The sequence below is a fragment of the Macrobrachium rosenbergii genome, chromosome 57, assembly GCF_040412425.1.
Source record: "Macrobrachium rosenbergii isolate ZJJX-2024 chromosome 57, ASM4041242v1, whole genome shotgun sequence".
NCBI classification, from domain to species: Eukaryota; Metazoa; Arthropoda; class Malacostraca; order Decapoda; family Palaemonidae; genus Macrobrachium; species Macrobrachium rosenbergii.
In genome coordinates, this window is record NC_089797.1 from 16,727,432 (window position 1) to 16,755,424 (window position 27,993).

The 27,993-nt window shown below is 39.0% G+C and overlaps 1 protein-coding gene across 1 annotated transcript; it reads left to right on the forward strand.

Annotated features, from left to right (window-relative positions):
- The first annotated feature begins 1 nt into the window (after position 1).
- On the forward strand, positions 2-27,910 carry LOC136837063 (ras GTPase-activating protein-binding protein 2-like). The gene is given in 12 exon segments (XM_067101655.1): positions 2-161; positions 13,969-14,078; positions 19,133-19,307; positions 19,589-19,711; positions 19,997-20,113; positions 20,115-20,192; positions 21,454-21,591; positions 21,721-22,005; positions 22,157-22,322; positions 22,443-22,546; positions 24,503-24,646; positions 25,698-27,910. Coding segments are annotated over 11 exon segments (1,668 nt in total). The 5' UTR covers positions 2-161; positions 13,969-13,983; the 3' UTR covers positions 25,941-27,910.
- The last annotated feature ends 83 nt before the right edge of the window (positions 27,911-27,993 follow it).

A 27,993-nucleotide genomic window follows, 5' to 3' on the forward strand; every position in this document is an offset into this window, starting at 1 on the left:
CGAGTGGGAGAGAGCGAGGGAGACCGCATGGCCGCATTTTGGGTCGAGACACCGTCTGTATGCGCCCTCGCCATTACGCATCCACTACAAACAGCAGCCATTATTAGCGAAGGGAGAAATAACGTTATCTCTTTCGGCAAATAACATCACTCGCTCGTGAAGTACGTAAATTTTTCTGTTTTTGGCGTCTTTTGTGCGAAGATTGTGCTTAGAGAAGCGTTAAAAGCTTGCCGTAGGGTTTTTTGGAGGAAAAATAGTGGCGAAATGAGCATAACAAGTTACCGGTGTTGATGTCGATTTAGTGTGCAAGTGTCAGGTTGGTGTTTTCTTTGTGTGTTTAGGTTTGGAAGTTGCACTCGCTACGAGGGCTTTTTGTCGAATTTTGAGTCAGTTTCACAGTGGGATAACGAAATTAATCCATTGGCGACCTCGCTGGCCCATAAAATTACAGTGGTTTGGTGCTCGATGGAGAAATATGAATATGGGTACCTGGGAGACTGAAAAAATTTCCTTATCCATTAACCCCCGCTTTTGATCACTCATAAATCGCTGCAAATTGCCGCCTAATTCAGCACGATTGGTCTTGTGAAGTAATAGATATTTGGAAGAAGCTTGAAGCTCTTTGTTGTCCCTTTTGCGAGGATCGCAGCGACGTAAACGTGGTGCAGAGCATGTCGCCTTGTCCCAGACACGTTTCCTTGGTGGCAGTGCAATTTCCGCTCCTTATTACTTTTTCGTTTTGGGAGTTAATGAACGTGGTGAAATATGTATTTGAAGTCGCTCCACGTGGAAGATTCCCTAATATTCGAAAGTAGCAAGGTAACCTAAGCGGAATCTGCCATTATGCAAGTGTAGACGCGGTAAACTCTTACCTGTGTGCACAGTTAAGTGTTTGCCTCGGGAATAATTCATGATTTAGTCGCGGAAATAATTCCCGATACTCTCGTATGTCTCGAATGATACGGGCCTCTATTTCGACCTCAAACCTCTTGATTTTTTTTTTTTTTTTTACTACCCTTTACGCAACTCCCCACTGCAGGCCCCGTACTACTTTTTAACCCCACCGGTATCCATGGGTATCCAGTAAAGATAGTATACACAAATTTATTGAAGATTATGAAATTGCACCATTAAAATGTATATATACCTTACCACAACCTAACCTAACCTAGGGACTTGACTCATCACCTGACTGGGGGCCACCCTACACACCTATCACAACCCCAAGCGTCATAGTTATGTGGGAATGCTTCCTGCCCTAGGAAAAGAGAAACTAACTATAAAGTCTAACTTATTAGGGCCATTCTAAGGAAGAGCTCTGCATGGAGATGTTGCCTATTGCTGAAAGTTGGTTGACTGATTTAATATAAATGGGTGTAGTTGTGTATCATAGGCTAGGTAAGATGACTTGAAAAATATACTGGAATAATAGACATTTTCTGTCTTATGTTAGAGTTACTCTCATGTTTTTACACAGAAAAGATCCTTAGGATGCCATGTTCAGTACCAGCCCCCTGGGATTAACATAAAACATACACAATGAGGTTGTAAATTTCTCACATTGGTAAATTTCTCAGATTATCTGACCTGACCTGCATCAAACAGGCCTAGGCTACACACTTTTCTGTTGGGTTCAGCCCAAAAATTTCATTAGTAAACAGTGTCTCTGTGCAGAGTTCCTCCATAACATCACTTAAACCAGTAATTTACAGGTAAAACCAGAAATTTGAGTTTGGTGGTAGACAGGCTTAAAAAAAAAAAAAAAAACAGCATTGAAACCAGCTTGGTTTTGCCTCTGCATTACAATGATGATCCAAGAAAATACATGAGCCTTACATTTTGTACTCTTATGCAACTAGCCAATTATGGACAAGTCTGAGCCCATTGCCTCAGAATATGGTGTATTTTGACAGCTTAGGCTAATTCAGTTTTGACTTTTTGGTCAAGTTAACAGTGGTAATGACCAGACCAACTGCCAGAGAACCAAAGTCATGCAAAAACCTCTGGGTCCCACTGTAATTTTCAGGTGTAGCTTAGGGATTAGGGATCAGAATAATGCAGACATTGTTTTGCAGCAGTAATAATGGTCTAAAGCATTAAACATGGAAGAAATTGTAAGATTCATGTATTTGGCAAGAAGGTAAATACTCGACTGGCTCCCCCTTACAGGCAGTTAGGGTGTTACACAAAAAGTCATACAAGTTGCAAAAAAAACAGGTAAAATTTGACTTTAAACCATAATTTGTTAATTCTATAGAAGAGCCCCTCACTAAAGTATTGTTTATTACAATAGTAAGACTTTTGATTGACCGATGTTGAAAAGGTGTATTATATAGTGCAGTGCAGGAGAGATAATTTTAGAAATTTACCAAATTTGAGAAATTTAGTAATATTTGATACATTTACCATCCTTTGTGCTTTTTTGTTCATCCCCAAGAGCTTGCACTAAACACAGTTCCCCATGGAGCTTTTCTGTAGAATTACCCCATAACTTTATATGAAGTTAAAAATATGATTGTTTCAGTGTTATGAAGAATTCTGACAGGCATTTTGCCATCATATTACTGTAGTAGTTGAGGTAATGGATCCCCCCCTCCCCCCATATATTTTGCAGTTACAAAGACCTCAGTAGGAAATGGTTTTTTAGGATGGAAACAAAACAATAACCTTAACCTTAATCAGGATCAGAACTTGCAGAAGTATTGCCTTGCCTTGCATTATGTTTCTTATTTGTGGTGCCCCTTAATTGTCAGATATAGCCTAAGGGGTCCAGCCATCAATGTGTGTGATTCGTCAGTGTTTTTTGTCTCCCATTATCTCCAATTTGACCTTGTGCATTCCACGTGCTTGTGCCTATTGTGGTTCCTGCTACAAGGATGTTGCCCTCCCAGGACCTTGTGCTCCTCTAGTAGCTCAGGGTGTTTTCCTAGTTCAGTGATTGCGAGTAATTCATCATGGAAAGCATAGCTTTGTACAGTATGCAAAATTTTTCAGTAAAGCCTAAATAGCTTAATAATAGGAACAAGAGTCAAGTTTGCACCTAAAGGACGATGACATAGTATACAGTATATAGAAGCAGGTTTTTCATTCAGAGCCTGAATTCCTAAATCCCACATAATTGGAGAAAAGAACCAGGCTATGAGTCCACCTGTCCACATTTCCAGATGAAAATAACAAAATGAAAGCATCCTTACAGATGTAGTGGGATGAAAAAATCCAGCTGGAGCTGCACTTGAATTTGTCAAAAGATGAACAAAGAGCTTGGATAAAATGCAAATGGGAAACGATGCATTGGTAAATATTTTAGCACCTTTTTCGTAGAAAGCATATTAAGGAGACTTGGAGCACACAAAAAGCTCCACCTTTGAGAACTTCTATACTGTAGAACAAACAGAAAGCTCCAACGCTGAGAAATTTTGTACTGTAGATGTAAAAAAAATGACAAAATAATGGGTTTACAATAGCATTGATAGAAAATTACACACCAAATCGGGAACAAAAATTAAATACTAAATTGTGGTTCATATTTTGGTGAGGAATTAATTTCCTTAGATAAATGCTGCCAGCTCAGTTACGTTATTCTTAGGTAGGTTAACAGGATGTCTTAGGGACTGCAGATTTGTTAGAAGTTTTGAAACTTGCTATGTTAGCCAGGCTTGATGGGCGAACTTAAAGCTTATGGGTCAAGCTAAGGGTACTGCGAGTTTGCAGTTTGCTGTAGTGTGCATTTTGTTAGGTAAGGATAATTTCCCAAATCAACCATGGTAGGCCTGGCTTGAACCATATTATCAATACCCACTAGGTGGGTGACTTTGTCATTTGATCCCTTGGATGAAGCCTATATGTAAAAAATGTGGACATTGGGCTAGAAAAGCAATCCTATAAAACTTACACCCATTGTAGGCTTTGAAGGCACTAGGAGCCAAGGCTTAGACACTTGGTAGAGTTTAGTTCGCAGCTAGTCGTAAATATACAGTAGTTTGCAGTAAATCTTCCAAATACTAAACTAAGGAAGAACTCTCGGAGACCAAATACTAAACTTAAGGAAGAACTTTTCTCGGAGACATTTAGTAATGAAATGTTTGTTTGGACAATAGGAAAAGACATCAAAATGAGAAATTTACTGTGTTTTTTTATATGTTTTGACATAGAAAAGTTCTGAAGGATGCCATGTTTAGTACCAGCCCCTCTGAGATTACTGTAATGTAAAAACATACCCTAAACAAAAGATGGTAAATTTCTCACATTATTTTGGTAAATTTCTCAAATTATCTTGCCTGTACTGCATCATGTACACCCTTTTCACTATTGAGTAAAAAAATAACTTAAACAATATCTCCGTGTGGAGCTCCTCCTTAGAATTATTCGAAATTAATTCAGCCAGTGGAGCAATTTTCTGAATTGGGAACTTAATCTACAAGGCTATTTATTCAGGCTACTCTATTTTCTGTATTTATTTTAAACCACTTACGAGTTATGAGACATAGGAGAGGTGGTGACCATTTTATTAGGCATGGGTTTGACTAACAATCATTGTAACTTCTACCACAGATACAGATTAGGCATTGGCTAATGTCCAAATCAATCTGTCTCGGCACCACAAACTTGGGAATAGCCTATACTGTACCACATCCAGATTTCATGAGAACTTGAAAGAAAACAAGTTCCATGGATGACTTTTTGTGAACATTGTCTTATGCACTGAACAGCTAATTTCATGATTCTTTGGACAGACAGTCACATTGAAAAATTTTATAAAAATGTTATCAAAATCGTAAGGTACATGTTTCTTTGTATGTAGGCGTACTGTATTTGTTCTTACGAGAATAAGGTGTCATCTTTTATATGGAATAACTTTTTCGACTGCTGAAACTTGATAAAAAGGTTTATTAAGTATGGTTGGTGAGTGTTGGGGAGAGGAACCCACTCATTCACCTGGCAAATGATGCACTTTTTATTTGGCTGCTGTTTGCACATAGACTAAAGGCACCTTGTCCTTCATGGCTGGTGTTGAAGCTGACTTTCTGAGTATTTCTCTAGATTGGTTCACTGTTGTGGAATATTCTTTTTGTGATTGTAATGATGGTACCTAAAATTTCTTCTCATAAGAGTGATCATTGTAGGTGGCCTAGGTGTGATTGATTGCGTGCATGATTCATTTGCCACCAACTCTCATTCTATAGAAGTATGAGGAGGTCATTAGTATTGTCATCTCTCGCTCTTCTGGGTGGAGTGCCTCTTGTTTGTCTGCCCAGTGGAAGAAATGTCTTTTTGGGGAGGAAGAAGGTGAAAGTTCTGTTGGTGACTTCTGAGGGCAAATGCTCAGCTGTTAAGAACCCTTCCTTGATATGTACCAACCCTTGACCCTACAAAGGTTATTTTTCTAGTTGACCCCCTGAGGCTTCCTTGGTGATGAAGGAACTACTCCTGTAGATGCTTGTTCTGTCATAGGTCATTAGGGCAGCAAAGATTTTCTTGTTGGGTCATGCTTTATGTCTTCAGACTGTGGTTTTGTGTCTCTGAGATTCAATACCCAGAGCAGGGACAAGGTCACGCTACTGTCTCCCTCTTTGCTTCATTGAAGGATCCAACTTGACATGTGGACTCATCTCTGCTTGATGGTCCTTTTGCTTGTAGAACTTGATGATCCTTTGCTTGTAGAATGTAGAGAGGCTTGAGTTGGAGAGGCATTTTGGTGATGTCAGTTGCTCATTTGGGAGCTCGGTAGTCTCAGTAAAGAGACCAGAGGGATTCATTGACCTCCAGTATCCTCCATTGTGTGCCTTGGGTTTCTTTCTGAGTCTGCACACTTGAGTAGGATGGGCTTGATGTAGATCTTGGGATTTGGAGATCTTGTTTCCCTCCACACTGCAAGGCTGCTGCTCCCATCCTGACATAGCATTAGAAATTATGTATACATCCTGGAGGAGGCTGAGACTGGGCTCTTACAGATAAACCTGTCAGTGTGCAGGCTAACAAGCACCCTAGGTTTGAAATGGCTGTATGCAGGAGATTTCTCCTTTTCTGAACAGGAGACAGGAAATTGGTCACTATGGTTTTGCTTCAAGCAGCTTCTGGTTTGTGCTGTGGCTCTTTGTGATGATGGGCCTTGCTTTATCTTATGGAGGAAGATGTGGAAAAGTTTCTGAGGTTGTTGGTGTTAAGAGGAAGGATGCTGACCATCATCTTGGAGAAACAGCAATGTTTGCAGACTTCAAGACAAATTTTTATAGTGGGGGCTGTCTTTGGGGAATGGATCTAGTGGATTCTTCCTTACTCTTCTCGAATAACAATGTACTGTGCTGTGTATCTGCTAACTCGCTAATAGTTGTGAGAGTAATGCTGTTGGTTGAATGTTGCTCCCTATATCTTACTCCATAGGTTGGGAGAACATCATCACATGGTGGTCACTCGGTGGCCAGCATATTCACTCTTGCATACATGTGCTATATTATTAAAACATTGTTAATTTTGAGAACTATGTATAAAAATCTTCAGAAATGAGTAGCAGAGGAGATGTTGTCCATTTTCTTAATTTTAAAATTTGACACCATTTTTTTTTTTTTTTCATCCTTTTGTATTGTGCTGAGTGGTAGAATGTGATGTCAGTACAGTGATATGTCTGCTGTGATGTGTTCTAGATTACTGTATCTAAATTTGTTATGTAATAATGGTTGTTCCAACATGTTATCAGCAGCTGAGAGATAATCTTTCTAGTTTTGTGTCATCCATTCGTCGTGGGAAAAGTTGACTATCTCTAAGATATGACATTTCTTGTCATGAGGCAAGGTATAATTTTTAAGAACACTATGAATTTTAAACTAAAACTTGTGCAGTATGGACATTCTTATAGTTATAACAGTGCCCCATGACCTGGCAGTGATGGGGAAGTGCAGTAAGAAACAGCTTTTAGGGTCAGGTTTGGTCAAGGAAGCAGCCAAAGACCCCTTACCTCCTTTTTCCCTATCATAGTTAAGGCCCTTGTTTTCTCCTCTGTTTCAGACACCTCTTTCGTTCTTCATGGTAGCATCATAGGAGGTGGTAGTAATCGGTCATTTTTGGTAGAGAAGAATGTTGAATTTGTTAGATAAAAAAAAAAAGGTTACCAGTTTACAATGCACATGTACAGTATTATCAGATTGATATAATTTGTCGGATTGAGGTTCAGCTAGTTATAAAATGTTAAATGAAACAAGAACGTACTTCACAAAAAAAAAGTCCCTCTAGAAATTAACAAGAAATTTAAAGTTCCCACACAAGTGGTTTGATATGTCTGGGAGTGAATGGCATAATTTCATATATGTAACTTACCAAGTAATTACAAAGCTATACTTTGACGTCAACAACGAATGTTTTGATGGTTGAATTTGAGGTTTTTTCTTCACTTTTCCTAAGGATTTGGTGAAGTATTGATTGTTTTAGTAGCTTTTCAGCTTAGCCTAGTTGATGTTCTGCAGTTTCTTTTTCGTGATGTCTAATTCCAGTTCATCAAATGTTAGATATTGTAGGGAGGGTTGCAAGACCCAGATGACCAAAGTAACCTATGATAGTCATGTGATCTGCAAAATGTAGAGGACAAGAATGTTCAATAGATCTCACTGTGCTGAATGTGATGGGATGAGAAGAAATGGAAGGTTCTTAGGTCTCATTTCAATAAATTAGATAGAGATAGGAAGTGGAAGGCAGCTGTCAGAGCTGAAAGTAGAGCTCAGAGTGTACAACCTGTCACTAACATTCAACTCGCTGACCATAACATTCGTTCTTCCCCTGCCATTGCTTTATCCCCCATCCTTAGTCCTCTTTAATTCTCCATCAGCTCCTATCCCTGGCTCTCATGCTTCCGAACCCGATCTCATATCCAGCCTTGAGGGTAGGTTTGATCGCAAATTTTGATTTTACATTTAATACTGTCGAAGTTGGGCGAATCGCTTAAGGTCCTGATGGACGAAGTACAGAGTGTTAAGCAAGTGCCAGTGGAGGAGGTGGCTGTCCGTCCCGCTGATGCTCCCAGATGAAGGTCACTGTCACGAACCCATGATCCTGGAAGTAGACATACTGGAGGTCCAAAGGAAGTAAGTGGGGTTGGCCCATAGGCAGTCACCCCCTTGTCCGATTCAGTGGTTCGTGGTTCTGACAGCTGTTGGAAAGGCGTCACAGTAAGCGCCCACCATTTATTGTGTAACTTCGATAGTGACTCCAGTGTGAATGAGGTGTTTTTGGAGCTTCCTGGGAGAGTCTCATTCCTTGAAGAGACGTCATGATAGAGAGGCTGCTCTCAATTCACTGAAGCGTGCAAGAGACCCTTTTGCTATCCTGCAGCCAGGTTGCAGTATATGGCGCAGCCCTGTTTGCCATTTGCCCGAGCATCCTCATGCAGAACTTCAGTACTTGGCTCATAAGCGCTCTTCTAAGAAATGCTCTTCTTCTGGGCACCCACAAGCGACCAGGTTGTGCCTGCTTGTGGCCAGCTCGGCTCCAACTTCTAAGCGCTCGACGCCAACTGACTGCCCGACTTCTACTAGTGCCTGCCTTCATCTTTTTCACCTGCTCTCGTGCCTGAAGATCCTTCTTTTGCTCGTATTAGGAAGCAGTTAGATGTACTGGGCCTACTTCATATGGCTCCCACTTTGCATAGGCCTTCTTAAGACCTTGCATTGTCTCCTGTTTCTTCTGCAGATGAGGAAGTAGTACAAGAGCCTCCTGCAGCGTATGCTTCCCTGATGAGGTATTTTTTTTTTTTTTGGCAACCTTCCCCTCTCACTTTGAACCAGCTGCTCCAGTGTCACTAGCGTCCACGTTTCTGAAGAGAAACCAAGCTGATTCTAGTTCGTGCCTACCTAAGATGGTTCTCTCTCCATCTGCAAGAGAGGTACTCAGGGAGGTAGAGGATTGGTTGCCCGTGAAGAGGGAGCAAGGGAAGACCACATTTGCCTTTCCCCCTGCAAGACTGATGGCCAGGAGATAACTCCCCCACTAGACTGGAGAAGCTCCATCCTTGAGAAGTGCTGCCTCTTCCCAAGGTGACTTCTTAGGTCTGATAGACTTGGCTCGATGATCGGCATTTTCATTGGCTAAGGTTTTCCTCGCTTCATCAGAGTTCTACCACCTTGTGAAGCACTTGTTCAGAGTACAGACAGTCCTTGGTTGTTGGCGATCCGGTTTTTATGCTGCTTGCCTAGTGACGAAAATCTGCGATTTTCAGAGCTGATGTGTTGATATCTGCTTGTTGCCGCTGATAGTCAGGTATTGGCACCGAAACTTAACCTAGCAGAGGCACTGATCTCTGGTTATTGGTGCTGATACCCGGTTATCAGCACCGATAGCATCGATAACCGCTGAAAATCACTGATTTTTGGTTATCGGTGACTTGCTAATCGTCATGCTGTCAGAGTGGAATCCCTGCCGATAACTGGAAGTGTTTAGCTTTTTTGGACTAGTCAGTAGGAACGCTCCCTAGGAAAATTGAAGACCACAACGTTTTAGCCATTGAATTGTCAGCAGATTGGCTGGTGGTGTTACCCTGTGCCGATCAAGCAGTGAGAGTTGGTTCCCCGGAATTAGCGAGTCTTTTTGCCATCAGAGTATTGAAGAAGAGGAAGTTGTGGTGCTCCTTCACCACAGACAGAGTGATGTCTGTCAAGAAGGAGCGCTTTTGTACTCTTTCCTGGGCAAACGGTATTTGTTCCCACAATCAGTGGTTAAGGCGATTGCCACTGATTTGCAGAAAAAATTGACCCAAGACCTGCTTGCTCAGTCATCGAAGTGCCCCAAGGATCTTTCTGCCTTTTCTGTTATTCTGCCTCTACTCTGTAGCAGCATCCTTTTTGGGGGCGGGGGCAGACAGAGTTTCTCGAGGCCCCTCTCCAAGGTGTGTTTCTCAGCAAGGTCCATCAAGAGGACCTCAGCCAAGACCTACTAAAAAAGTGACTCCCTTATCCTTTGGGTGCCTTTGGGGGCCCAGACTCTCCCTCTTCTGGAAAAGGTGGAATGCCAGAAGTGTGGAACCTTGGATGGTCAAGGTTCACAAAGACGGTTACTTGATTCCTTTCTTAGAGTACCCTCCTCTTGTGAATTCACCGATCACATTGACTTCGTACTTGGAGGGCTTCGAGAAGTTTGTAGCCCTCATGGAGGAAGTCATCCCTCCTAAGAAAAAGGGCCATAGAGGTAGAGGAGGATCAGACTTGAGAGGATTCTACAACCACTTTTTGTGGTCCCCAAAGTCACCGGGGGGAGGAGGGGCAGTTGGAGACCAGTCCTCCATCCAGCATGGTAACTGGATGATAACACTCGACATGCAGGACGAGTATTTCCACATTCCAGTACATCCGGAGTCCAGAAATACCTGAGGTTTGTCTTCGGGGGGCAGAGTCTTCCAGTTTTGTGCTGTTTTGGTCTCTCCACTGCCCCGCAGGTATTTTCTGAGTCTTGTCTCCCCTCACAACATGGCTCCATCTCCTAGGTATGAACATAAGCTTATACCTAATAAGCTTATACCTAGACGACTGGCTCGTCCACTCCCCGTCACAGGAGCATTGCATGAAGGATCTGCAGACTACCCTTCTTTTTGCCGAGGAACTCGGACTTTTAATAAGTCAAGGGGAGTCTCAACTAACCCCGATTCAGATTCTCTATTTGGGGATGAAGATCAACTCTGTTTTTTGGCTTTTCCCTCCCCAAAGAGGATAGAGTCCTGCCTTCAGTTGGTTTAGGACCTTCTTTCGCTTCCATATTGCTCAGCAAATCGATGGATGAGTCTGCTGGGAACCCTCTCATCCATGGAACAGTTTGTGAAGCTAGGAAGACTTCATATGAGGTCCCTTCAGTTCTTTCTATGAGCAAGCTGGGACAGAAGGAAGCAACCAGACACAGTGACGTTCCCAGTTACGAACGCGATAAAGGAGGATCGGTGGTGGACTTCAGGAAAAGACTTTGAGGGAAAGTTTCTACATCTGCTGAGCCCCGATCTCTCCTTTTATGCAGGAGCTGTACTGGACACTCTGGAAGCTGCTGCCACATGGTCTCCAGAGCAAAGGAAGCTACACATAACGCCAAAGAATTCTCTATCATTCGTCTGGACCTGAAGCAATTTGTGAAAGCAGTAACAACCAGAACTGTGGTGGCACATTCCGACAACACCATGGCTCTCTCCTATGTCAGGAATGAGGGTGGAACCTACTTGTTCTCCTTTTGTCAGGCAGCGAAGGAGCTGCTCATTTGGGCAGACCAGAATTGGGTCAGGCTTGCTACCAAATTCATCCAGGGCAAGATGAACGTCTTGTCAGATGGGTTAAGTTGATGAGGTCAAGTCCTCCCGACAGTGGACCCTGAATTCGAGGGTCTGCGACAGCCTCTGAAAGTTGTGGGGCAGGCCGACAGTGGAACTGCTTGCCACATCAAAGAAGTACCGTCTTCCTTTATTTTGTTCGCCAGTCTTGGACCTTCAAGCATGGGCGACGGATGCCAATCTGATAGACTGGTCGAACCTTTCCCCATTCAGCGTGGTGAGGGGAGTTCTCAACAAGTTCCAGACGCACAGCAAGGTATCGATGACCCTGTTAGTGCCCTTTTGGCATCTGAAAGAATGGTTCCCAGACTTTCTTAAAGCTTCTTTTGGACTTTCCAAGGTTACTACATAAAAGTCCACATCATCTCAAACAGCCTCATCATTTGGAAATTCCATCAAGGACTATCTGGTCTATCTCTGACAGGCTTCAGACTATCTGGAGACTTGTCTGTCAGAGTGGAGGGTTTTTCAAAGCAAGCTGCGGAAGCTATTACTAGATGTAGATGTAAGTATACCACCCGAGTCTACCAGGCCAAGTGGGCTGTCTTTTGTAGGTGGTGCAGCAGCAATATCTCTTCTGCTGAAACCACTGTAACCCACATGGCGAACTTTATTCTTTTTCTCAGGACCTCCAATGGACTCTCTCCATCGACTCTATTAGGGGCTACAGGTCTATGCTGAGATCAGTTTTCAGCCATAGAGGAGTGGACTTGTCCTCTAATAAAAAAGACCTGATGGATCTGATTAGGTCTTTTGAGACTACTAAACAGGTGAAGGATGACTCCTTGTTATGGAACCTGGATGTAATACTTAAATGGTTAACAGGTCCTGCCTTTGAGCCTCTCAAGAGTTTGACTAAGTTTCTAGTAGCCTTGGCCACTGCTAAGAGGGTAAGCAAGTTGCAGGCTATTGACAAGCTCATCGGTTTTTCTAAGGGAGATGCTGTTTGCACCTTTGTGCTTGGCTTCCTAGCTAAGAATGAGTTGAGTCCCTGTCTAATCCCTGGCCACGCTCGTTCTCGATTTAAAACCTCATGGACATTCTAGGACCAAAGGAGGAGGAAAGGGTCCTTTGCCCAGTGAGGGCGCTGAGGTATTTATTAGACAGGTCAAACAAGATCAGAGGCCCTGCCAGTAACCTCTGGTGTTCCATGAAGAACCCATGTCTAAGAATGCGCAGTCATTTTGTCTTAGAAGTCTATCATTTAGGCGTTCACTCAAGAAGACGACGTCCTGCCTTTAAGGTGGGACCACATGATTTTAGGGCTGTCGCCACTTCATATGCCTTCAGGCATAAAATGTCGCTCTCAGCAATTCTCTAGTCGACATACTGGAAATGCAAAACCATTTTTGCCTCACACCATCTAAAAGAAATTGAAGCAACATATGAAAATTTCAGTACCTTAGGTCCGTTGTTGGGGACTGGCTTGGTGTTTGGGGGAGGAAGCTTAGGAACAACCCTGAAGCAACCCTTCCTATCCATAACTTCCTCCCCTTGAATTTTGTGGGTGTCAAGTTCTTTTGGGAAGCGGGGGTTTACTTGTACCCAGAGTGCCCACCAGTCTGTGGTAGTGGTATGGTGGATTTTAATTTTGATTGTTGTTGGTGTGGGTAACTTTTATTTTGATCTATTGTATTTTGATACTGTGGCCAGGTCAAGGGCAGTTTTCCTCTGTTGCTTTATGGGTGTTAGGAAGACTCCTTCACTCCAAAGCCCCCTCTTAAAAGTAGGGACCTATCACGACCATTCCACTAAGTCGCTACAGGTCAAGATGAGCAGAGACCAAGGCAGTAATCATCTGCTGTGGCTCTCTTACCAGGTAAGGTTATAACAAGCATTTTATCAATGCTAACATTGTTGCAAATTCATCCTCATATCTGACTGCTTTTGGAACAGAATATGTCCATTTATCCCACCACTTATCAATGTGGGATTCAGCTATGTAATTCATAATAAAATGTTTTCATATATACTTACCAAGTAATTACAAGACCAGAGCCATCCCTCCTCCCCTCATAGAGCCATCCCTCCTCCCCTCTGATGGACATTAAGCACAAAAGAAGTGGCTATATCTGTTTTGTTGTACCTATTGTTCCCTTATAGAGGGTGGGTTAGTTACCTGCACTAAAAACAATCTAATTGCTACTGCAAACTTCAGACTTTTAACTGCTGTGCGAGTAGAAAAGTATAGCTGTGTAATTACTTGGTAAGTATATATGAAACTTAATTTTATTCTGAAAATACCATGTTTAAGGTAGTACTTTATGCAGGGGAAAAGAAACCCTCCAGGATAGTCATGTCACCTGAAAAAGAGCAATGGTCTTGAAGCAAGAATTTTAATCCAAGAAATGTTTAGTAAATAGGAAATTGCCTGGATAACATACCAAGCAACTTTGCCTTCTATTTCTCTTCATTAGTTTTATAACAGCAGTGAAGGGGAGTTTTCTCTCTCTGGCAAATTAACTTCCACATGGGCCTGGAGGTTATTTAGTTTTAAATATAATTTGAGAAGTTTTTCATCATTACTGCATTTAAATTGGGGTTTGAATGAATATTTTTACACTTTGTCCATATAACTCTTGAGTACTGCATGTTTTCACTGAATACAGCACTGGTTGTTCCTACCTTTAATACCATTATCCCATTAGTGTGAAAATTAATTTGAAATGTTTTTGTTACAGGAGTTTTAACAGAGGATGGTCATGGAAACTCCATCACCGCAATGTGTTGGCCTTGAGTTTGTGCGCCAGTACTACACGGTGCTCAACAAGGCCCCCATGCACCTTCATCGGTGAGTATTCACTTTTAAAGTTTAATCAGGTAGAGCTAAACACTGTTGTTTTATGATGTGCTGTTAACTTGTTTTTTTGATGAAAAGCACTGTTTTGCTGGGTATCCTCTTTAGGCTTTAGTATTTCAAATAATAGGTTTGTTTCATTGTTGCATACAGTTATTGGGTGATGGTGTAAGTTTTGTTTTATATACTATATGTATCTTGAAATATGTAGTCAAAGCTAAGATGCCAAAAAGCAAAGCCAACGTTACTTGTGTATTTCTGGCAGTTTTCCTATTTTAAATTTTAACACCAGCATGAACTTTCTGTGAATCACTGTTTTAAGATTGTTGCTTAATTAATCTTGCAGGTGTACGTGTGGATATAAGTGGGGGTTCCCCTTTTTAATATGCTTTTATTTGTGTGTCTTGGTCAAATCTTGTAACTCAATTTTCCACCTGTTCCCTTTGTCTGATGGACTTGGAATTTTGCATGGTTACTCAGTCCTGTTGACGATACAACTGCGACCTCTCCCAGTATCTCAGGATTTGTATGAAACTTCGAATTTTCACAACTTGTTTGACTTGGCAGAATAAATTAATAACAACGGATTTTTCAAACCACCTTTGGCTCGACTGGATATCAATGCTTTTATTAAAATGCATTAAAAAGTGAAAAACAAATGTTTTGAGATCAGGATTTCCTTACAAATAATCATGTCTACAAAAATAAAAGCATGGCCCCCAAACATGGACAGAAATGCTACAAGAAATGAAAAAGTATATTTCTTTTCTTGTAGCATTTCCTTGTATGTTTGGGACCCACGCTTTAATTGTTGTAGATGTGATTAATAGTAAGAAAATTGTGGTATGTCTCAAAAAATTTATATTTAATATTTTAGTGCACTTTAATAAAAGCATGTTGAAAAATTTTTTATTCTATACTTTTTGTCAAACAACATTCTCAGTCTAGCCTTACCCTTCTCAGACTTGCTCTACGTATATTGACTAGCCTGTTATTGATGAATCATGTGATCTTACTACCTCAAAATATTTATTTATTCATCATTCATCATCATGTTTCTCTCCCTCCTCACCCTTAGCATTCCTCACATAGAGTACACAGAAGGTAATTGGCCTTGACTGCTTTTGCTGCAATGTTCCTCTTCATTCAGGATCCAAATCTCGTTCTTCTAACAAAGAATTAGCTCAGTTCTTTCATGCAGTCCAAGCTCTTGACTCATTAGTCAGTCTTATGCCCATTCATGGTTTTAGCTATTTTGCTTCATTTTTCTTATCGTACCTTCATCTTTGCTATTTACATATAGTATTAACCATCTTTCAAAGGAGCTATTGAATGAAGATGACTTTGTGTTAATAGGCCAAATGAATTGAAGATATCTGATACCTTTATAATGTAGAGTAGGGGACTAGAGAAGAAAGGGTTTAACATGATTAAAGTAAAACCAGTTTGTTACTCTGTACTAAAGTAAAAGTTGTATTCCTTAATATTTATGTATTTGGTATAAACTTTTATAAGGTGGCTGAATGGGCACAGGCAATATCATTACACACGTTCAAGTTTAAACATGCTCAGTCCTTTGTTGCATGTAGCCATGCTCAGTCCTCCATGTATGACCTGTTGCATGTAGCCACCCACACCTTTTTAGGGAGGTGAGGACTCCTGCTGACTCTTCATGTGTCATTGTTTCTTTGTAAACACAGCAGGGACATTATTCATTTCCTTGGACTAAAGGCTGAGTTAGTTTGAGAAGTAGCACAGTTTGCCTAAGTTTGGTACTTGATCAGGTTTATGTCAGGGCCTACACGGTCTGAAGTTGACCCATCCTAAGTACTGCTCAGTATTTCTGTACATAGGGTAGTGAGTTCATTTTGCCCCTTTTCACCTTCTGTACACGGGCCACTGAGTTCATGCATCTGCTCACCTCAAGTCTTGTGGTGGGGCCGGCCATTCTTTGGAGAAGGGCATGTTGGAAGTCATAAGTTACTCTCCAGGCTTCTGATCCTGTGGCATTCCTTGTTCCCAGATTTGGGAATTAAAAATATTTCATAGTGGTTGATTGATGGGCACCACCTTATGGCAGTCCCTCTGAACACTCCTCTGCTGCTGCCTCTGTGATTGAAAATTCACGACAGCTTTAGGAAAGTCATTTCTTATTAGGTATTGAAAATTGATTATATATAAGGGATTCAGAGAATTAGATATTAACAAAGTGTGTCCCTGATATGCAGTCTTTGGGAATGTTTTCATCATTAAAACAACTAGCATCAGATTTTCTGTTAAAATGATCTTCGTTCACTATATATTGATAGTTGCAATATGTTTTGATAAATTTAAGAATTTGTTGCAGTGCATATTTGTTGTACCCCATCCTGGTATCCTAAGAGAGATAGTTAAACGTTTACAAGCTGTTGGTTTTTGAGGATATGTCTAGAGCATCTATATACTTCATGTATGAAAGCTTCCATCCTGCCAAGGTGTTGAGACCAGTGCCCCACAAGGAAGCGTTTTGAATGGCACAATGCCCTTTCTTGCCAAAAACATCACAAATCAGTTTTACCTAGTGATATCACAAATAGCTTGTATATGTTTGACTTGACCATGTGCTATACTGCCTAAAACTTGAAGTATGCCCAGCATCGTCTTAATCATTGCCATTGTGAAGGCAGATACCGAGTCGTCTTAGTCAACTCTCAGTTCTCTTCATATTATAATAAGTCATGTTTAATAAATATCAAGAAGAAAATTTGATGCTGAATTAAAAATGAGTGAGTTTGATACTTGTCAGCCAAACTAAAATTACTTAGCTTTTACTTGTTTCGCAGTAACTGCAGACGGCAAAGATTAAAGTACTTAGCTTTTACTTGTTTCGCAGTAACTGCAGACGGCAAAGATTAAAGTCTTGTCATATACATCTTGGAAAGCTGACAGATTCAACCCAGAATTTACTGCACAAATCAGGTGTTATCAATCGAGAGACTATGAAAGCCAAACTTACTAGTCAGCATTGGAAAGTTTAGATCCAATTCATAGTTGAGGTCTGAGAATCTGCACTGCAGTGGAAAAGTAGTCCCTAAGTAAATCTGTACTAGTTTAAAGTGGTTAACCACTTTTTCTTTGTGACTTCATAACCGTACAGTTTACGTAACTGATTCATTGATTCACGTGCTGATTATTAATGAAAGACGTATTATATTTTTATAAACAGACACAGCTTTTCCCAATTAGAACTGAACAGAATTTTTTTATTCTATGAATGTAAATGAAACACTTCTAGTATCAGAATTTTCACCTTGCATTGTGCATAAAGTGTCTTGACACTTGTGGTTTTTGAAAAATTATCGATATTCCCCTTAGCATCAAGCAACTTACAATGGAACAAAGGATGCCCAGAACAAGTTATGCATTTTATATGGACAGATCCACATCTTCATCTATAATATTGGTTGAAGTATCATGTGATGAAATGACAGTTCTAGTCTACTAGGTATCTGTTTTCACAACGGAATTGTTTGCAACACAGTAATTAGGACTTGAAACATGCCACCACAAATATTTGTAATTTCCAGTGGCTTTAGAAGTGTTTTAGAAGCTCTGTTATAGACTTACCCTAAAAACTACCTTTGTTCAGAATAAAGTTTTCATTCCATAAATTATATAAATTGTATGAATGTTGAAAGATGTTGAGTCCCTGCTTTATATGTAGACATTTAAAACTTGCAAAACTGTGATCAGATCAAATACCTATACCTGTTCCTGTCAGTGATATTTTAATTTATAAAATCCACCATTTTTAGTCAGTTGCAGACAATGTGGAATAAAATCCACCATTTTTAGTCATTTGCAGACAATGTGGAATAATGAAGCTGTGATTAATAAAACAAGTTAAACAAATTTTGGATAATGTTTATTTCACCAAGTTTTGTTTTACCGATCTTGGTCTCTCAACTTTTCCAACCCATTGGTATTTGTTGAATACCCACATGACTCAACCCTTCAATGCAACACCAGTCCCCCCATCAGATGACCCCCATCAGGCCCCCCGAGTTGAAATTTCCTTTATAGCTAAACTTAATCTTTTGGTGGTCAAAAGCAAATATTCTTGCTCTGGCAATCATGCCCTATGACAGTTGAAAGCTACTTTTAACCACATTAAAAAAACGTCACACTACACTGGTGTTGTAGAATAATTACTGCCATCACCAGACACTGATCATGAAGATTACTATGATCTTAAATACAAAAATATTTGTAGTGTATTTACAGTTGTGCTATATATCTAATGACATTATTTTGGTTCTTGTTACATGTACATCTTATATAGAGCTGAGAAATGAATGTATGTAGTTACAGGTTTTTAACACAAATGTTTGTTCATGATATTTTATCCAACCAATGTTATCAACTTATGTATAATGTGATTGAAACTGTAGTTACAGTGTTGAATAAGTGCATTGCAAATTGCTACTTCTGCTTTAGAGTAAATTTCCAGGGAGGGAAGATGAAGAAGAGGAATGGAATAGGTTGAAATTTTTGAAATTACGGAGTGTCATAAGTCTTTTATGTTTTGATGATATGCACTATTTTTGTATATTTACATGACAAGGATATTATACTATAGTTAAAAATTAAAACTTGATAATAGAAATTAGGCTAATGTTGAATACAAGGTTGTGAGGAAATTTACAGCACAGTTTCATACATTTTCATATAGTACGAGTTGAAAATTAATTGAAAATTGAGCTCTATAATTTCAAATACGTGTTGACTAATTACTAATATTATTATTTTCCTTCATTCACATGGATATATACATTCGAGAATAGTATATTTTACTAAATACAGAATTGGTACATTTGCTTTGTGTAATTCTTTTTCAAGTTTTTACCAACAACATTAGCTAATTAATTTATTGAAAAATTTTTTCTGTTGCTTTGGATAATTATTAAATTGTAAGTATTCAAGAGGTTCTGTCATTACTTGAATTCATTTTCATTAATTATTTCTTGATAAATCAGTTTTTAAAATCTTTGTTAATCATTCTCTTTCAGTTTCTTTAGTCACAATTCTTCATTTATGCATGGGGGCCATAACTCCATGAGCGAACCAATAATAGGACAAGCTGACATCCACAAAATGATAATGAGCCTTAATTTCCGTGACTGCCATGCCAAGATTAGAATGGTAGATGCCCAGGCTACTCTTGGGAATGGGGTGGTCATTCAGGTGAGTTGCATCTGCTGTAATAATGGACATTGTATTCACAAAAGTTGAATATTATGCAGTTGTATAGCATTCAGCATGAAATATAAATGTTTGGTAATATTGACTAGAAGTATTGTCATGGTTGTCTGTTAAAACAGATTAATTTACTTTGAATTCATTTTGTAAAACAGTTCTTGCAAAGGAAAATGCATTGATCTCTGCATTGATATCAGTACTGTTTGTTTACCATCAATTAGATTTTTTGTCCACTATACTCTGATGAATGAAAATAATTTTTCCAGGTGACTGGTGAATTGTCTAATAATGGTATGCCGATGCGTAGGTTCATGCAAACGTTTGTGCTAGCCCCCCAAACTCCCAAGAAGTACTATGTGCACAATGACATTTTCCGTTACCAGGATGAGGTATGTTCTAAAGTGTTTTTGTTTTTGTGAATATTTTAATAGCACAGTAGTAGTTAAAGGAAAGGATTGGATGTGAATATTAGATAGTTGACTTGCAGTGTTAAATGAATTTAATTTTGTTTATTTGGAGTAAAAAGAACTTGGAACTAGTTATGTATAAGTATATTTTGGTTTGGGTCTTTCATCATTATTATTGTTATATTATTTGTACAGTTTAAAGCGACTGCTTGGTCACATTTTAAGAGTGCTGGGACTGTTTAAATCATTACTTTGTTGTCCATGTAGGTGTTTAGTGAGGAAGAAGCTGGTGATGAGGGTGGAAGTGAAGTGGAAGAGGAACTAGAAGGCCCATTGCCTTCACCAGGTTTCCCCACTTCTGCTGCCACAGTTAATGGATCAGCCTCACCCTCCTGAACCTGAGCCAACCCCACCGGCCACACCCCAGACGACATTGGCTCCTTCGGTTCCAACACCTACACCTGTAAGACATTTTATGCAGTTCGTTTTTTTTTTTTTTTTTTTTTTTTCTTTCTTTCTTCATTTCTACAGTCATATGACATGATATCAGGGCCATGGAGACAGGGCTTACTGTGGCTGTGGTTGTAACCACATTTTCAGTTACTGTAGTAATTTCCCTGCTGTAGGATAAAGTTTCCAAGAATATATACGCCAAAATACTGCATGTAAATCCTAAAATATCCTAAATAGCACACAAAGACCTGCACTGATGTACAGTACATTCTGCTGGTTCTAAATATCTTGTTGGTGAGAGAGGGAAAACCCATTACTGGCTGTAGTAGCAGCAGGAACATCCTTGATAACTAATGCCAAGATGTAAGATAGCGGAATATACAAAATCCAAACATAAATCCATTTATATTACCTTAAAAATAATGCACATGCATGCATGCACCACAATATTGTAAGCGGTAGGCATAGTCTACTGATTTAGAAATCAGTTCTTGGAATGCAATTCTGCTTTCCACAGCAGAATTGTATACAATCTTAAGATCAGAACTTCACCAGAAATAGTAATTTAGTATTTAATACCTTACTGAATAAAAGTCCCCATCTAAATAGATAAGATAGTCTTTACCTAAATTGTATGAACCCAATATAGTTTCCCTGTGAAGGCAACAAACGAAATAAACATGCAGACAAAGCAAGCAGTTCTGGAAAGAGATAAGTTTGTCTTTAAAAAAAATAGAGACAGCATGCATGCAAAACATGAAGTCATAGTTAGGAAGTTGAAAGGTTATCCCTGTATGTTCTCTTGAAGGGGTGAATCGTAGATGAGCATTTTTCAAGCCAAAAGGATTTCTACACTTTTAAGCTAGCTAGCTCTCTCTCTCTCTCTCTCTCTCTCTCTCTCTCTCTCTCTCTCTCTCTCTCTCTCTCTCTCTCTCTCTCTCTCTCTCTCTCTCTCATTTATTGTTGCCATTCAGTGTCAGAATTCTTTGAAAGTGATCTGGTTTGAAGTCCCTTGTAATGTTTAAGGTGGTTTGGAATTATGAATCCACTGAAACATGATAGCTGAATTAATATGTAATTTTTTCAGTAAATTTATCTCAGTTTTATATATTTTTTGATGATATAAAACATAATTTGGAATGATATAAAACATCTCTGGTGGATTAGGAATTGCCTTATGGTGGAAGGGTTGCATTTTAGATAGACTAGTACCTTGTAATGTTTTCTGGAACATGTTGTTATAGGTTATGAGCTTTCTCTTTTTCATACAGCAGGTTGCAGCTGTTCCTCCACCAGGACCATCAACACCTGCAGCTGCAACAACTCCTGTAGCTCCACCTTTGTCTCCTACCCCTCCAGAACCAACTCAGGCAGAGCCTGCCCCAGAACCAATTCCCTCACCTGAAAAGGTAAACATTGATTGATGCAATACTATACCATTGTGTTAATAATGCTGGAGAGCATAAAATAGTTGATTCAGTTTTGTTTTCATGTAGCATAGGGTGATGTAGGAAGATTAGTAAATATTTCTCTTTCAGGAGGATGAAGGGTGGGGTTCTCCAGGCCCTGAAGGCTGGGGAAACACAGCAGAGGTTCAAAATGCCTCTTGGGATGAACCAGTGGTTTCTCAAAAGGAAACTCCTGATCCTGACCCTCCACTTCAGCCTGATCCTGTTCAACCAGCTGAACCAAAGACGTTCGCTAACTTGTTTAAGAGTTCCCAAGGATTTGCTGCTGCAGCTGCAGCTGCTCCTGCTCCTTCTGTCACCCAACCTCCCCCACCACAGCCAACACCACCGGCACAGTCTGCATCACAACAGGGGGTGTGTATTGAAATAATTGGCAGAACTGGGAATGAGGTCTTGTACATGAGGGAGGGAAGTCTGTTGTACAATTGGGCAGAGAATTTTACAGCCGTGTTGCTATAGGTACTTCTAGGTGTTAATGTTTATTTTAATGGTGTCTTATTAACAGAATCGTGTAGAGATGAATCGTACTCCTGCAACTGCTGCTCCTGCTGGCCAGAATCAGTCACAGCCTGTGGGGGGAGTCAACCAGCGTCCTCAAAGAAACACACAAGGTCGTGGACCACCAAGAGACAGACCTTATAGACCCAATAGTGAAGATAATGCAGAAATTGGTAGGTTATTTTTATTTCTTTATTTTTGAGCTATAAATATGCAGGCCATGTGTCCTGATCATCTAGGCTGAGTATTGCATGGGTTTTGTATTCATTGTACTGTTTATTTTCCTTTTCCAGAGAGTTTGGGTGGAGAGGAGAGGAGGAGAGCTCCACCTGTACCAGATAGTCAGCAGATATTTGTTGGAAATCTTCCACACGCAGCAGGTGAAGAAGAGCTGAAGGTGAGAATATGCATCATCCAGAAAGATTCAGCAAGATTGTAAACAAAGAATAATGTGCTGATATTTCCAAGTTTTTACTGAGTAGTTTCTAAATTTAAGACTCCTGACATGTAACATTTTCTTTCTTAGGTAATTTTGGAATTGAAGTTTTGTTTGTTAAATCCTTCAGTAAAAAGTAGCTTTGTGTTATTGACTTTGGAATTCAGGGGGACATTGGTGTTTGGAATAGTGCAACAAATTTAGGAAGGGACTCGGGCTGTTCAATTGAGTCAGTGCACTTATGCCATACATATCATTATCTTGTATCAGATAATCTTTTTTTTAGATAAATCTAGAGTTAGTTTCAGGCATATATATATATATATATATACTATATACTCTTGCTGTAATTTTTTTCATATTGAAATCATCATCTTATTGTCATTGTCAATTAAAATTTAAAAATAGAAACGTGGCATGTTCTGATGAAAGCTGCCAGTTTTCCTATTGCCTTAGGACAGGTAATTTTTGGGATGGTTAAAGTGCTTAACTCATTTTGAAATTGGGAATTATTTCCTTAAAAAGGTACATTTTTAAAGGGCCACTGCTTGATCTTCCTTTAGACACATTTAGACCACTTCCATGAATGGGAGATTTCTTTGTAATTATGGGAAATAGGATTATTTATATGAATGAAAGAATACTTTCATAATGTATAAAAAAATAGTTCAAACAGCAAAGTTCAGAAAATACAAGAACATGACATACAGACATTTTTATAGAAAATGAAGATCAGCACCAGTTTTAAAATGAATAAAAGGCACATTAATTGAATTATTACAGGTCTAATAGTTTTTTATTTTATTGCGTTAAACATGTTTTGAATTTTGTTCAGTTACATAGTAATGCAAAAAAATATATTCATTGAGGAACACAGACTATGAAAATGAGAAGCCAGAAGGTTAAACCCAGATGTATATGGCAATTTTAAGAACAGGTTAAAGTATCCCCAAAGTTTTCTGTACAAGCCGTGGCCCATGAAGTTTTCAGCCTGGCTGGTGGTGGCCTGTCTAGCATTGCCATTTGCATGATTATGGCTCACTTTAATTCTTAAATAAAATAAAAGCTACTAAGGCTAGAGGGCTACAATTTTGATATGTTTGATGATTAGTGGGTGGATGATCAACGTACCAATTTGCAGCCCCCTGGCCTCCATAGTTTTTGATATCTGAGGAAGTGGCACAATGTATTGATTCAAGAAAACAGCCAGTTTCTCTTCCTGATTTTGTTGCTGCAACTTTAAGGTTAATGAACAAAAGAATTAGACCTTTTTGTGACGATTGGGACAACAAGCAAACCATGAATGTGATAATGTTAACATGTTTTGCAATTTGTGGTAGGTTCTCATTATGCTCTTATCATTTGTCATTTCCATTTTTACCACATTTTCATTTTGTAGGTTTGGATTTTCCTTTTATGGAGTTGGGATAGTGCTGAGGTGGGCTTCTATTCTGTTGTGTCCTAAACCTTCATCTGTCCGTTTTTTGTTTTTATTTTCTGTCCCTAACAACTTTTTTTCTGTCCCTAACAACTTGTTTAATCCCTCGTACCACCAACTGTATATGTGCTTGTGTGACAGCATTTCCCACATGGCTATGCAGAATTTAGACACCCAACTCTGCAATTTTTTTTTTTTTTTTTTTATTCGTAAATCACAGCACATTGTTGTAAGACCCATGATTTAAAGTAATTTTTCCCATTATTTAAAAATTTTTGCTGTGTAACTGGGTTTCCAAATCTTTTTTTCAGTTTGGGTTTTATCTTCAGCATTGTAAACATTCACCTGGTAACACCTCTCTGTTCTTCGCATTAGCAGTTGGATGTCTTGTTTATTTTTTCTTGTTTTATATCGAGTGATTCTATTACAGCAACGATAGAAACCAAATTGTAGAAGTTAATTGAAATTTTTTATTTCAGGCTGAGTTTTCTAAATTTGGCAAAATTGTCGATATTCGCATCAACACAGCAAAAGGCAAAACTGGTCCAAAGGGTCAAGTTCCGAACTTTGGTTTCATTACATTTGAGGAAGAAGGCGCTGTTTCTAGGGCCCTCAGCTCAAGGGTATGTGGTAGATTTTATGTCATTGTAAACCAAAGCAACCTTAATGAAGGATGCTCTCAGTTTATGTAGTTTTTTCTTTTAAGATAAATTAGCAGTGTTGGATTTACTTTGCAAATGTTTTGAGAGTGATGGTGGACCTATGGTTACTTCAGCTTGTGAAAAACTTTCTTTCAAAGATTAAGTAAATTCATATTGTTTTCCTTTGTGAAGTTTCGTCTGAAAACATGCAACTGAACAGTTCTTATTGGTCTAAACTTGTTACATTTGCAAAGGAGTTCTTTAGCCCCAATGTGACACACAACAGAAAACATAACTTTATAGGTTACAAAAGGATTAGTATTGATGCAATGAGGAAAGTTGCCGAAAAGTCAGAAATTCAGATCAGTTGCTGAAAAGGTTTCTGTATTTAGAGTAGATAATTAAACACTGATGTGGTTTATAGAACTGATGCTGTACAATTATATGTATATATAGTTTATTTTCTTAAAGTCTAAGGGTTTCATTAAAGTCTTAAGGGTTTCATTGTCTGTTTGATAGAGACAAGTGGTAATACAGTTTTATGGTTTGTGGATGTAAAAGATGGCTGCAGAGTCATTTAATGTTGTAAGAGTAAGACACTGTAACTGGTTCATTACTACTAAACATTGCTTTGGGAAGCTTGTATAAAAACTTACAGTGAACATATCAATGACAGAGGTTACGTTGTGTGTGCAGATGAATCTACAAGAATCAGTGGGTTTGAATAAACTACAGCATATCAAAATGGTTTTCGTTAACACAAGTGATTCTTAAGTTGAGCGGTGCTTTTTGTTCTTGGTTCTTATAGAGCTTGTTAAATTATACACCAGACAGTTAAGAATTAATGACTTTGTCCAGGGAAAATGAATAGAAAAATTATTTCAGTAAAGACTTCATGTTTCATTTTATAGAAGACAGTTGAGGTTTTTACAGTGTTGTCAAGTTAGATTATGATGTTAAATAGAACAAGATATTTAGTTTAAAGCTATGTTTTGACATGAAAAAAATGGTTAATTGTATTTTTTTTTTTCAGCCTATTCACCTTAACGGTGAACATCGGTTGAATGTCGAAGAGAAAAAAGCCCGCATGAGAATGGATGGAGGTGGTATGGGCCGTCCCAATAGTGGCCGTGGTAGTGGTGGAAGTGGAGGAATGCGCCAAGGTCCCCCTGGTGGCCTACAAGGTCGTGGTGGAGGTAGACCGGGTGGATTCAATCGCGAAAATAACAGAGGTGGTCCAGGTGGTCCCAGAGGTGGCTTTGTTCCCCGACGTTAAAATTGACCAATTGTAGTCGCTCTTCGGCCTGCGTTTCTATACTTATAACTCCTAGGTAACCTCGTCCAGTGCAGCAGCCTGTATCTTACGCAGATGATTGCAGCAGCACAAGTGGTCCAAACATCTGCAGGAGGAGGACTGCTGAAGAATTTCAGCTTACTGGAGGGTCATTGTACAATTTTTGAAGAATGGTGTGCTTCAGTGAACATTGCTGTTTTGATAAGTAACTAAAACAATGGCCACTTGGAAAATACTGGTGCTTGAGGTGATGACTGAAACTACAGTGATATGTAAAGAAACTTCACAATATCTAAATGTGGCTTCTTTTGTAATTTAGTTATTCCCACTTGAGTAACTGTTTTAGAATTTGATTGATTTCCATTTTGTGAACACAAAAACACTTTTCCCACGGAAGATGTGTACTTAGACCTAGTGCCTCCCTTTATAGAATTTTTATGTAGTGTTTCAAAAAGTAAAAAACCTTCCTATAATTGGATGGTTGTGATGGAATTCAATCTCATTAAAGATTACACTTATTTGGTAATAATGCAACTTGATCTTGTGATTACCAAAATCATTCCTTAACAGCTACTAGTCAAGATTGAAACAAAGTTTTTGTGATAGTTAAGTTTCATCTCTGCGAAATAACATAGAAATGAAAATTGGGAAGGGTAAAAAATGTGGGTTAACTACAGTACTTGGTCAAGTCAATTTTTTGTCATTGATTTTTCTACTGGCAAAGGATTCCAATTTTTTTATACATTTTTAATTTATTTTTGCAACTTCAGTGAAGACTGATGTACATTTTGTACCTGGCAACAAGATTGGTGAGGTTCAGTCCGCTCTTTCCCCCGTAAATAATAGTGATGACACAATCGTCGAATTATTCATGAATCATCATCCTTGTTCCCCTCGTTATTTAAAGACACAGAAAATGGGGAGGTTTTCATGCATTACGTGCTAAGTTTCAACATTCATCCAACTGTACATACTGAAACAATGGACTAATACAGTTGAGCATCTGGATCTACCAAAACGTTTCTGGCTTTAGATATGCAAAATTTCCAAATGTCCCAAGGTCACATTCTCATCCATTTTATAGTAAACTCACATTTTGATCACTGAAATTGCTTAATTCATCCTCTTTCATATGTATTAGTGTGCTAGATAACTGTTGGAAAGGAAAATATATATGGAGCATTTATATTTCACATGTGTGAGTTGTAAAACACCCTAAGAGCATTTCTATTAATAAAGTGTGTGCGAAAGAGGAAGTAAAAATGTATAGCCTTATCACCACCATCACTGTTGCAAACTATACCCAATGTCTCATTCCAAGGGAATTAGTTTATTGGTTGCCTTAGCATGCAGTCATTTTCAGATAACGCAGATGGAAGCAACCCTTTTTTTTTTTCCTGTACAAAACAGTATTATAGTAATTTTCACTGGATTTTTTGCACTATTTCGTTACTGGTTGTGTTTTACAAGGAACAGTGCCCACATCGTAGTTGGATGTGAAGAAATGTGATATTAGTTTAGATAGTAAAGGCAGGTGCAGTAGTTCTGAATGTAATTGCATGAATAGGCAACTTCAAACTGTCCTTTTTTTTATCATACAAAGGGCATTACAGGTCATTGCCCCCCCTCTAGAGCTTGGCTCAAATTGGGATATTGCAAAAGGGTGTAGGAAGAGAAACTAGCTCACAAATCATGTCGGGAAATGCTGTAATTTCAGACATATTTCTATCTGTTCCTGTTCATGATTTTTGACATTGAAATGGGGTCCGAAAGTTATTTATTAAAAATTCCTAGTTATAGCCACGTTTTGTTATTATTCTTGGATTTTTTTTCTTGTGTGGGTGGGTTAAGTAATTCTTTCATGTACTGTTATTTGTTGTTGCAGCATTTTCTGGTCAGAAGCATTGTGACAAACGCAGTATGAAAGTGAGAGAAATAAAAGCCTCTTTTCAGCATTGTTTGATTACCCATCCGTTTGATCCAGTAGTTAAAAGTGAAACTAGTTGAACCTACACCACAGGTACTATATTACTGG